Source organism: Haemorhous mexicanus, chromosome 5, assembly GCF_027477595.1.
Source record: "Haemorhous mexicanus isolate bHaeMex1 chromosome 5, bHaeMex1.pri, whole genome shotgun sequence".
Lineage (NCBI taxonomy): Eukaryota > Metazoa > Chordata > Aves > Passeriformes > Fringillidae > Haemorhous > Haemorhous mexicanus.
Window position 1 is genome coordinate 77,122,204 of NC_082345.1, and position 12,508 is coordinate 77,134,711.

At 52.0% G+C, this 12,508-nt stretch overlaps 1 protein-coding gene across 18 annotated transcripts in view; it reads left to right on the top strand.

Moving 5' to 3' along the window:
* The window catches only part of TCF4 (transcription factor 4), a 137,825-nt gene that overhangs the window by 49,396 nt on the left and 75,921 nt on the right, over nucleotides 1-12,508 (top strand). For 14 of the 18 annotated variants that reach the window (XM_059847785.1, XM_059847776.1, XM_059847777.1 and 11 more), the window contains 2 exons: nucleotides 2,947-3,008; nucleotides 4,587-4,683. The exons of the other annotated variants lie outside the window; for them this stretch is intronic. In XM_059847785.1, the coding sequence (XP_059703768.1) occupies nucleotides 2,947-3,008; nucleotides 4,587-4,683 (159 nt within the window). The remainder of the gene's footprint in view (nucleotides 1-2,946; nucleotides 3,009-4,586; nucleotides 4,684-12,508) is intronic. 18 annotated transcript variants of the gene reach the window in all.

The following is a 12,508-nucleotide window of genomic DNA, read 5'->3' on the forward strand; positions in this document are numbered from 1 at the left end:
CCCCAGGAAAGGAATCCTGGCTGTGCTTTGCGTGTCCCACGGTGATGAATTAATCTGGGTGATGAATTCATTTGGCATTCACGGGCACGTCAGGTTTTTCTATCCTCATTTCAGTCTTTCTGTACAAAGCACAATTAGTTGGGAGACTCTTGGAGCAAGGGAATAAATGACATTATTCCAAGTTGGAATTCTGCAGTGAAATGATTTTCTCTTCCACCTCCAGGAGTGTTTTGTTTGTAACATCATTCCAGAGCATTCTGATGTTCCTGTCCAGCTCCCCAAACAGCAGGAATTTGGGAATTTATTTATTCTCCAGCTCAATGCGCGTTTCTCCCAGCGAGGGAACAAAGCCAAGGCTAAAATAAGAAAGTCCCCTGTGACTCTTGGGGCCAGGAGCCCTCTGAGCCACCCCAGTGTTCCACAGCAGCTTTGGGCTGGAAGGGTTTGGAGGAGCAGGTTGGAATTCCTGCAGGGAGGTGCAAGAAGGACCTGGTGGCCTTGGAGAAAAAGCAGGTTCAGAGCTGGAATTCTGGGATGCAGCAGCACGGAGAGAGCTGCGTCCATGGCCTGGAAAATTGCTGTGTTTGGTTCCTGGGATAATGTGGGGAACGATGAGCTCAGCCCCAGCAGCACAATGGAATTCTTTGTTGGGAACACGGGCAGCAGTTCAGGTTTGTTTACACTGCTGCTGCTTCGGAGCCGTGTCTGCGACTCTGCGTGGGTATTTGTGGAAGCTTTGGAAATTCAGGCAGAAAATGAAATGCCTGTTTGATTGCAGAAGTGAATTTTCCAAGTGTTTGAGGCCTTCATCCCGTCCTTCTTCCACATCACCTCCCTGCCTGTTGTTTTGGGCTTTTCTTCTCATGTCCCGATGATATTTAGAGCAAAACCTTCAAAAAAAGATCGGATCAATGGATGTGCATTTTAAATTTTCCAGTCCTTTAGCTTATCAAATATCCAGGTTTCTTCTTCCCCTTGATCTTCCTCTTTAATCCTTCTTCTGTATTTTGTTGAGCTCGGGTTTTTTCATGTAGTTTTTCAACCTAATACTCGGATAAATCCAAGTTCTTTTGAAGAGCAAAACAGCAGGAAAGGTCTCGATCCACCAACCAGGCGTGTTGAAATTAATTGGGATTAGCGGGCCCGCTTGAAGGTGTTTTGGGAAGCAGCAATCCCAAAGTGCCTGTTTCTCCTGCTGCAATAGGATCAGCAGCAGCAGCCTCGCTTCTCCCCCACCCTCCTTGGTGTGGACACAATTCCCGTGGGGATTCGGGGATCGTGTGTCCCTCCAGGTGGCCCCGAGAAGCTGGAGGTGTTCTGGGCTGGATGGGGCCATGAGATGATCCTTAAGTCCCTCCTCACCCATCACCGGTGATCCTTTAAGTCCCACCTCCTTTTGTCCCAGATTTCCCCAGGAGAATTCCCACGAGGCATCTCCCAACCTTGACCTTGTGAAGCTCTCCATATCCCAGCTGGAAATCGAGGATGTTGCAAAAATCCCATTTTTCCCTCCAGCTGGAGCCCGCTTTGTTCTGGATCCGTGTTGTCCCTCTGGAGCAGTTGGAAGCAGGGCTGAGGAGCAGGAATTGGAGAATCCAGGCCCTTTAAGGGCTGCATCTCGGGGCTTTTCCTGGGCTGCATGAAAGCCTCCTTCTCCTCAGATCCCCAAAGATTGTTTTAATGAGAACTAAAGGGCCTTTTTCCAATTACCAGGGAATAACCGGATTAAGTTCCTGGGTTATGTCAACCTGCTCGGATTCGATTAGGGAGAAAGAAATGGATTTATCCGTCAGGGTTGCTTCGTTAGGGCTCCTCGTTGATGCTTCGCAGAGGGTCGGCGGCGCTCGGCACTTTTCGGGTGAAATCCCCAAAAATTTAGATGTGATTGCCGGACATCAAATCCTGGCCTGTCCCTTCCCAAAGGGATCTGTGGGGTGCTGGCAGGGAATCTCTCTCTCTGAGGGCACAGCTCCCCTGGAAGTGTCCCCACTTGGAGCATGCCTCCAATCCCTTCCACTCCACAGGTCCCTGATGTCTTTCCCTCCTCGATCCCAGCAGGGCCAAAGCCCCTCTGCTCCCTGCCGGGTTTGGGAGCTCTGCTGCCCGTCAGAACCCACGGCATGACATCCCAGCATTTGGAGCAGGGGGCTCCCCAGAGTTAATTGCCTGTTACATAACACAACTGATTTTTTTTTAAAAATCTGCCTAATTAACCTAATGGAATGGTTGATCGGATCTGTCAGGTAAATGATCCACAGTTTCGTTCCCTTTTTTTTTTTTTTTTTTTTTTTTTTTCCTGGAGCTTAATTAAATATTTACCTCCGAGTGTCTCGTGCTATTAACGTGTTCATCTATTACGGAGAGAATAGAAATCCTAACTGGGGGAAAGAATTCAGGTTTGGGATGGTGGAAATGCCCCGGATTCAGTCTCAGCACCTGCTCACCACCTTCTCCAGCTGAAATTCCCACTGATCCTACAACCTGGATGGCTTTGACCTAAAAGATTTAAATGTTCCAGGCCAGGTAGGGACAGGGCTTGCAGCAACCTGGGACAGCTGAAGGTTCATCCTTAAACTCCCAAACCACACAGTGAAAAAGTGGAGGAGGAATTCTGGGAATGGCTCAGCCCTCCTCGGGTAAAAACCACATCAGCTTTGTCCTGCTCGAGGTGTTTGTCCATCCCTGCTGTCTTCTGGACACTGGGGAAGGACGGGAACCTTTCCATCACTCAGAGCTCAGCATTCCTGAGGGTCCGGCTCCTTCCCGCCGTGAATTTCAATGAGTTCATTTCAGCCGCGGGTCAGGAGCCACTTCCTGGCCTCGGCTCCTCATGCCTGCTTCTTAATTAAAGGCACCGGGAGATTAATTTGAAGCGTTAATTTCCCAGTGCCCTCACAAAAGGCGGGAATGATTTCCACCAAGCCTAAAGAACTTTTTTGTCCCCAGATGTAGAAGACAGAACTAGCTCAGGGTCCTGGGGGAATGCAGGACATCCGAGTCCATCCCGGGTAAGTAAATCTAATCTTTATCCCCCAGCCACGCTTCCTGCAGATGGAAATGTGCGATCCCGGGGCTCGGGGGGGCCTCGGAGCCGGCGGAAAAGCCGGTCTGGGAAGTGGCTTTCTCATTCAAATGGCTCCTTTGAACGTTTCCAGCACAAACCCCAGCGAGGGGGCTGGAACGAGATGCTCCAGAAGGTCCCTTCCGACCCGGAGCATCCCGTGATTTCTGTGCATATTAATGAACCAATTACTGATGGGGTCTGTCAGCCTCCCCCCCCGCCCCAAAGCACAGGTGGTGCAGAGGCTGCTTCACTCTCTGCCCTTGGAATTTTCAGCGTTTTTGGGGGATTTTTGGGGAAGCCGCCCTGCCCTTCCCACCTCAGCCAGCTCGAACCCTTCTGCAATTTTGGGGAATTCTGCCACATCCTCTGAGTGCTGCAGCATCCACTTCTCCTCCAGGCTGCAACAGAGGCACGGCCACGGAGCAGAATTCCCCGTGGGCTCCCTCTGGAGCCTCTCTCCGCCTCGGCATTCGCTGGGATTTGGGAGCCAGCTGGGCTCAGTCAGTTCAATTGTGCCTGTGGACAGTTATCCACATTTTTTTGACACTTGGGGATGGGGATGCCTTGGTGGGAAGAGCAGTTTTTCCAGCAGCACAGCTGGATCCCAACTGGAGCGTCCCGGCTCTGCCCTCCCTCCAGGCACGGCACCACTGATTATTCCCTGCTCTTTATTCCCCACAAACACACCCTTATTTAAATTTGTTTCAATTGCTTCTTAATTGTTTCCCAATTAACTTAAAGGATGGCGACTCTGGCAGCTCCAGGCCCTGGAATAGAGAGGAAGAGCAGGATCTTCATCCCTTCCTCAGCCTCAATCCATGTCCCTTCCCTGGGGGCAGCCCCACTGCTGCCTCCGAGGAAGGAATCCCAGCACCTTTTCTTCTTGCGTCCTGCTTTGCATCCCTGACGTCATTCCCTCTTCCATCTGTCAGTTTGATTTTCCTGCCCTTTTTTTTCCCCTTGACACTTGTATTGCTTCCGAGGGAAAAATGTTTTGAAAAGGAAATCGGGGAATTGGCACACACCGATTATTTCTGCCTCCAAACCCCTGAATGAAGTGGGGGAGATAGAAAGAAAAGGAGCACGAGCCTGAGAAGGATTCGGGAATTTGAATCGAGGCCGGGCATTAAGTCGAGGAATTATTCTGCAAACAGCCTGACCTCGCTTTTTCCTGCTGGAATGCAATTCCCCCAGCGGGAGACCTGCTTCCTCCAGAGGCTTTCTTCCATGCTTTAAGCAGGAGGACTCTTCCCAGAGGGTTTTGTGCTGATTTACCCCTCGCAGGATTTCGGGAACTTCATCCAGGCCTCCGGTGAGGATTCTCTTTCGAATGAAGTGAGCTCGGAAAGGGCACTAAAAACTCTCTGGGATGTGGCACTCCAGCCAATCAGCAGGGAAAAAAACCCCCAAGGGAAGGAGATTTCTTAGAGCAGCCTCCAAACTGAGTAAGAACTCTGGATTTTTGGTGTGGATGAGGCTGTTCCAAGGTGTAAAATTGTGTTTTTTCCCAATTTCTTGCCAGAACTATGGAGATGGGACTCACTATGACCACATGGCGAGCAGAGACCTCGGCTCACATGACAATCTCTCTCCTCCCTTTGTCAATTCCAGAATACAAAGTAAGAACATGGAATTTCCTCCCTGATTGGGGTGGGGGAACTGGGATCCACGGACTAGGAATAAAATCTGGGGGCCTTCCAAACCCTCATCCTCATTTTTTTGGGCTTGGCGTGAGGGCGGGAACAGGGATTTGTTGATGATATTTAGTATTTTATATCCATTTTATCTATGTTTTAACTGTGGATTCGTGATGCAAAATCACTTTGGCTTTTTCCTTGGAATGGGATTTTGAAAGCAGGAAAAGCTTTTTGAAATCCTAATAAATCAATCCCAAAGGGAGCAGAGAAAGAGAAGGTGAGGGACACTGGGAATGTTGTCTGGAGTGGGAGGGAGGTGTCCAAGGAGCTCAGGGCTGGGTGACATGGATGCATCGATGGTCCTGGAGATCTTTTCCAACTGGAACGATCCCGGGATCCCGTGCTCGAGGTTTATGAGGGAACCATTGCTCCGTTCCTTAATTAAGGCTGATTAATGAGTTTCCGTGCTCCATCCAGGAGGGAAGCAAACGCTTCCCTTTAAAGCCTCCAAGCCAAACACGGAGCTGTGGCTGCCACCCATCATTCCACGGCCCTAACACACATCCCTCATCATCCCTGGGGATTGGGAAAGAGCTGGGAGTTGTTGGACACTGCCGGAGCTTGTCGCCGTCCTTTCGGGTTCTCGGCCAAAGAGTTTGAGAAGGTTTGGGAGAAGCCAAGGAAAGCAGGGAGATTCCAACACTCCCTGCTGCACTCACCGAGCCAGGGAACTGCAGGGCACGTGTCCGTCCCTCCTCTGCCTCCCTGCACTCCAGAAAATCCAGCAGAACTCAGCTGGAGGCTCCTGGGCAAGGCAGCAAGGAGCCAGGGCTCCAAAGTTCCCGAGAGGAATTTGGGAAGTGCCTGATGTTTCTGCAAGGTCCAGCTCCGTGGCCTCGGAGGGCTTTTCCCAGCTGTGCCTCCCCGTGGGTGTGGGAGGGGGCAGCACCAGCCAGGGCCTGGGCTGGGAGAGCAGGGGCTGCGTGGGAATGGCAGCGGCAATGGCAGTGACAGTGACAATGGCAATGGCAATGGCAGTGGCAGTGACAGTGACAAATGGCAATGGCAATGGGAATGGCAATGGCAATGAGAGTGGCAATGGCAGTGGGAATGGCAATTGAAATGGCAATGACAGTGGCAATGGCAATGGCAATGGTAGTGGCAATGGCAGTGACAGCAGCAATGGCAATGGCAGTGACAGTGACAAATGGCAATGGCAGTGGGAATGGCAGTGGCAATGGCAATGGCAATGGGAATGGGAATTGAAATGGCAATGGCAGTGACAATGGCAATGGCAATGGCAGCAGGAGTGGCAATGGCAATGGGAATAGGAATGGCAGTGGGAATGGGAATTGAAACGGCAATGGCAATGGCAGTGACAGCGACAATGGCAATGGCAATGGCGGTGGCAATGGCAGTGACAGTGGCAAATGGCAGTGGCAATGGCAGCGGGAGTGGCAATGGCAGTGGGAATGGCAATTGAAATGGCAATGGCAGTGACAATGGCAATGGTAGTGGCAATGGCAGTGACAGCAGCAATGGCAATGGCAATGGCAGTGACAGTGACAAATGGCAATGGCAATGGCAGTGGCAATGGCAGTGGCAGTGGCAATGGCAGTGGCAGTGGCAATGGCAGTGACAGTAACAAATGGCAATGGGAATGGCAGTGACAGTGGCAATGGCAATGGGAATGGGAATTGAAATGGCAATGGCAGTGACAATGGCAATGGCAGTGGCAATGGCAGTGACAGTGACAAATGGCAATGGCAGCGGGAGTGGCAACGGCAATGGGAATAGGAATGGCAGTGGGAATGGGAATTGAAACGGCAATGGCAATGGCAGTGACAGTGGCAAATGGCAATGGCAATGGCGGTGGCAATGGCAGTGACAGTGGCAAATGGCAATGGCAATGGCAGCGGGAGTGGCAATGGCAATGGCAGTGGGAATGGGAATTGAAATGGCAATGGCAGTGACAATGGCAATGGTAGTGGCAATGGCAGTGACAGCAGCAATGGCAATGGCAATGGCAATGGCAATGGCAATGGCAATGGCAGTGACAGCGACAAATGGCAATGACAGCAGGAGTGGCAATGGCAATGGGAATGGGAATTGAAATGGCAATGGCAGTGACAGTGACAATGGCAATGGCAGTGGCAATGGCAGTGACAGTGACAAATGGCAATGGCAGCGGGAGTGGCAATGGCAATGGCAGTGGGAATGGGAATGGCAGTGGGAATGGGAATTGAAATGGCAATGGCAGTGACAATGGCAGTGGGAATGGTAATGGCAGTGACAGTGACAATGACAATGGGCATGGGAATGGCAGTGGCAGTGACAATGGCAATGGCAGTGGCAATGGCACTGAATGGCAAGGACAATGGCAATGGGAATGGCAATAGTAATGGCAGTGACAATGGCAATGGCAATGGCAGTGGCAATGGGAATGGTAATGGCTGTGACAGCGGCAATGGCAATGGCAATGGCAGTGACAATGGCAATGACAATGGCAATGGTAGGGACAACAACAATGGAAATGGCAATGGGCACCGGAATGGCAATGGCAGTGACAATGACAATGGCAGTGACAATGGCAGTGACAATGGCAGTGACAATGGCAGTGGCAATGGGAGTCACAATGGTAATGGCGGCGGAAATGGCAGTGGCAATGGCGATGGCAGTGACAATGGCAGTGACAATGGCAATGGCAGTGGCAATGGGAGTCTCAATGGCAAGGGCAATGGCAAGGGCAATGGCAAGGCAATGACAATGGCAATGGCAGCGGAAATGGCAGTGTCAATGGCAGTGACAATGGGAATGGCAGTGACAATGGCAGTGGCAATGGGAGTCACAATGGCAAGGGCAATGGCAATGGCAGTGACAATGGCAGTGGGAATGGCAATGGCAGTGACAATGGCAGTGGCAATTATAATGGCAATGGCAGTGACAATGGGAGTGGCAGTGACAAGGCAATGGCAATGGCAATGGCAACGGCAGTGGCAGCGGGAATGGCAGTGACAATGGCAACAGCAGTGGCAGTGGCAGTGACAGTGACAGTGACAACGGCAGTGGCAGTGGCAGTGGCAGTGACAGTGACAATGGAATGCATTCCAGGTGATGAAACGACGAAGGCGAGGCCACCACTAATCCTGTCCCCACGTCCATCCCGCGGTACCTGCCAGTGCCACGCCCGTTCCCAGGTGTCCCCTCTGGGAAGGCTTTTATCCCACAATTCCAAACGTCCTCCATAACCCCTGGGTGGAGCATTTCCCTGCCAGGAGGATCTCCAGCAGCTGCGCGGGGTGATCCCTTCCAGGCAGTGGATTCCATGGATCTCTGATTCCACCGACGGATGTGGAACGTTCTTCCCAATTCCCCTCCTCCCTGCCTTTGCTGAGCAGGAATATTTCAAAGATCCCGAGTTTTTAACGGGATTTTCCCCTTCCCCGGCCGATGCTTTTCATCCCTCAGCTTTGATTCCGTCCCCGTTGTTATGAGCAGAACGGGAATTTTTTGTGGATTCCTGAAGTTTACCCAACACGGCGTTAAAAGGCCTCGCTTTCAATTGCTAAACTGGAAACATTTGGGATGAAATTTTCCGTGCCGTGCATCCGACTCAGCCCGCTGAGTAGTTTTTTAACCTTCTGCAGGAATGATTTCAACATTTCCTCAAATGGGATTACATTTCAGCCTGGCAGATTTGGGATTTTCTCCCTCGGCGTCTGGCGCGTTGGGAACATTAATTCCTTTTCACGCCGCCTCCGTTACGGCAGCTGCAAAAAGGGACGCGGGGAACAGGGAGGGCAACGGCCAAAACTGTCCAGGAATTTCAGGGATGGAGTCAGGGAATGGTTTGGGATGGGAGGGATTTTAAGGATCACAGGCAGGGACACCTTCCACAATCCCACGCTGCTCCAAGCTCCGTCCAAGCTGCTTTGGAGCCTTGCAGGGACTCTCCATCCTTGGAGATATCCCAAAGCCCAAACCCCATCAAGCAGAGCCTTGAAAGGTGGGTGAAAAGCAGAGCTGTCCAAATTCCCAAACTCCCAGTCAAGAGTGAATGGATTTGTAAGTGCTGCCAGTCAGGATGCCCAGCTCAGCATTCAATGCAGGCCCAGAGAAAAGAAATGACAAGGACATCTCCATTTCTTTGGGAAGCAGCAGCAGCAGATGTATAAATAGAAACTGTCGACTGTGGCAATTCATGGGCAGGAGAGGAGCCTTGAAATACGAGTTGGTCCTGCAGACTTTGCAGGCAAGTTTACATTCCTTGCCAGTTGGGATTGAAACAGCTCCCAGCCTTTTGAAGGGGTTCTTTTGGGTGACAACCTGGAGTCTTCATCTCTGGAGGCAGAGGAGCACCTCCTGTCCCTAACCCGAGACTCCTGTTCTTAGTTCTGGGCTCCTGTTCTTAGTTCTGGGCTCCTGTTCTTAGTTCTGGGCTCCTGTCCTTAGTCCTGGGCTCCTGTCCTTAGTTCTGGGCTCCTGTTCTTAGTTCTGGGCTCCTGTTCTTAGTTCTGGGCTCCTGTCCCTAATCCCAGACTCCTGTTCTTAATTCTGGGCTCCTGTCCTTAATTCTGGGCTCCTGTCCCTAACCCCAGACTCCTGTCCTTAATTCTGGGCTCCTGTCCTTAGTTCTGGGCTCCTGTCCTTAGTTCTGGGCTCCTGTTCTTAGTTCTGGGTTCCTGTCCCTAATCCCAGACTCCTGTTCTTAATCCCAGGCTCCTGTTCTTAATTCTGGGCTCCTGTTCATAATTCTGGGCTCCTGTCCCTAATCCCAGACTCCTGTCCTTAGTTCTGGGCTCCTGTCCTTAGTTATGGGCTCCTGTTCTTAATTCTGGGCTGCTGTCCTTAATTCTGGGCTCCTGTTCTTAATCCCAGACTCCTGTCCTTAATTCTGGGCTCCTGTCCCTAATCCCAGACTCCTGTCCCTAACCCCAGACTCCTGTCCTTAGTTCTGGGCTCCTGTCCTTAATCCCAGGCTCCTGTTCTTAATTCTGGGCTCCTCTCCACACTCCCAAACTCCTCTCCACAATCCCAAACTCCTGCCCACAATCCCAAACTCCTCTCCACACTCCCAAACTCCTCTCCACAATCCCAAACTCCTGCCCACAATCCCAAACTCCTCTCCACAATCCCAAACTCCTCTCCACAATCCCAAACTCCTCTCCACAATCCCAAACTCCTCTCCACATTCCCAAACTCCTCTCCACACTCCCAAACTCCTCTCCACACTCCCAAACTCCTCTCCACATTCCCAAACTCCTCTCCACACTCCCAAACTCCTCTCCACAATCCCAAACTCCTCTCCACACTCCCAAACTCCTCTCCACACTCCCAAACTCCTCTCCACACTCCCAAACTCCTCTCCACAATCCCAAACTCCTCTCCACAATCCCAAACTCCTCTCCACACTCCCAAACTCCTCTCCACACTCCCAAACTCCTCTCCACACTCCCAAACTCCTCTCCACACTCCCAAACTCCTCTCCACCATCCCAAACTCCTCTCCACACTCCCAAACTCCTCTCCACACTCCCAAACTCCTCTCCACAATCCCAAACTCCTCTCCACAATCCCAAACTCCTGCCCACAATCCCAAACTCCTCTCCACAATCCCAAACTCCTGCCCACAATCCCGAACTCCTCTCCACACTCCCAAACTCCTCTCCACAATCCCAAACTCCTCTCCACAATCCCAAACTCCTCTCCACAATCCCAAACTCCTCTCCACACTCCCAAACTCCTCTCCACACTCCCAAACTCCTCTCCACTCTCCCAAACTCCTCTCCACACTCCCAAACTCCTGCCCACAATCCCAAACTCCTCTCCACAATCCCAAACTCCTCTCCACAATCCCAAACTCCTCTCCACAATCCCAAACTCCTCTCCACATTCCCAAACTCCTCTCCACACTCCCAAACTCCTCTCCACACTCCCAAACTCCTCTCCACATTCCCAAACTCCTCTCCACACTCCCAAACTCCTCTCCACACTCCCAAACTCCTGCCCACAATCCCAAACTCCTCTCCACACTCCCAAACTCCTCTCCACACTCCCAAACTCCTGCCCACAATCCCAAACTCCTGCCAGGAACCTGCAGAGGGAATTTGGAGCTCCCAACTTGTCTGGGTGTTTGGAAAAAGCTGGTAGTGACTTGCTGGAAATATTCATGGAGAGGGAAGAGCTCAGTTTGTGGATTTGGGAAGTGGGAGGTGGAACGAGATGAATTTTAAAAATCCACTTCCGACAGCAAAGCGATTCCACGTTTGGAAATAATTGTAAAAAAGCAACACAAAGAAATGCAAATCCAATTGAAACCACTCCCAAAAAAAGAAAAAATATAAAGGGTTGGAGGGCGAATTGCTGCTTGTTTTTGGGGCTTTCTGGCTGAAGTTGTGTGGCTGAAGTGGCTGCAGCCCCTCCGTGACTGCGTCACCCCGAGGTCCCGCCGCTCCTCGGGGCTGAGATTTGCATTCCAGCTGGAAAATGGACATGTGGGAAAATCTGGGAAACAAAACAAATTTGGTGAATTAGTGGGTCATTTCCATAGGCACTCACGCTCCGTTAAGCAGGGAAAAACAAAGGGTTTGTTATGCTCTTAGTTAAAGCCCAGAGTGTCCAACAAAGCCCGGTTTAATTAATAAGCATTGGCAGCCCGGCCCTGAAGTCTGAACTTCCCAGCGTGGAGAGATGGGGAATTAAAGGAGGAGTTAGATAAATAAAATCAACTTTTGGGGGGGAGCTTTGGCTGGATTGTGCTGCAAAAAGAGGCTGGGAAGGGCAGGGTTGAGGGGGGGGAGGCTGAGCCAGCAATGCCTCCAGGCTTTTCCCTCCATCCAGGGTCCTTTCCCGAGGAAAAAGCAGAAAATCCTTGGGGATTTTGGAGGTCTGGTTTGAATCGTTGGGGATGGAGGAGCTGGGAGCCTGAGATGACAGGATGAGGGCTCAGGAATTGTCCCCAGGCTGGGATGGAGGAGCTGGGACCCTGTTGTGGCAGGATGAGGGCTCAGGAATTGTCCCCAGGCTGGGATGGCAGGATGAGGGCTCAGGAATTGTCCCCAGGCTGGACTGGCAGGATGAGGGCTCAGGAATTGTCCCCAGCTCGGTGGGACCCTGTTGTGACAGGATGAGGGCTCAGGAATTGTCCCCAGCCTGTTGTGGCAGAATGAGGGCTCAGGAATTGTCCCCAGGCTGTTGTGGCAGAATGAGGGCTCAGGAATTGTCCCCAGGCTGGGATGGCAGGATGAGGGCTCAGGAATTGTCCCCAGGCTGGACTGGCAGGATGAGGGCTCAGGAATTGTCCCCAGGCTGGGATGGCAGGATGAGGGCTCAGGAATTGTCCCCAGCTTGGTGGGACCCTGTTGTGACAGGATGAGGGCTCAGGAATTGTCCCCAGGCTGGGATGGCAGGATGAGGGCTCAGGAATTGTCCCCACCCTGTTGTGACAGGATGAGGGCTCAGGAATTGTCCCCAGGCTGGGATGGCAGGATGAGGGCTCAGGAATTGTCCCCAGCTCGGTGGGACCCTGTTGTGACAGGATGAGGGCTCAGGAATTGTCCCCAGGCTGGGATGGAGGAGCTGGGACCCTGTTGTGACAGGATGAGGGCTCAGGAATTGTCCCCAGGCTGGGATGGCAGGATGAGGGCTCAGGAATTGTCCCCACCCTGTTGTGACAGGATGAGGGCTCAGGAATTGTCCCCAGGCTGGGATGGCAGGATGAGGGCTCAGGAATTGTCCCCAGGCTGGGATGGAGGAGCTGGGACCCTGTTGTGACAGGATGAGGGCTCAGGAATTGTCCCCACCCTGTT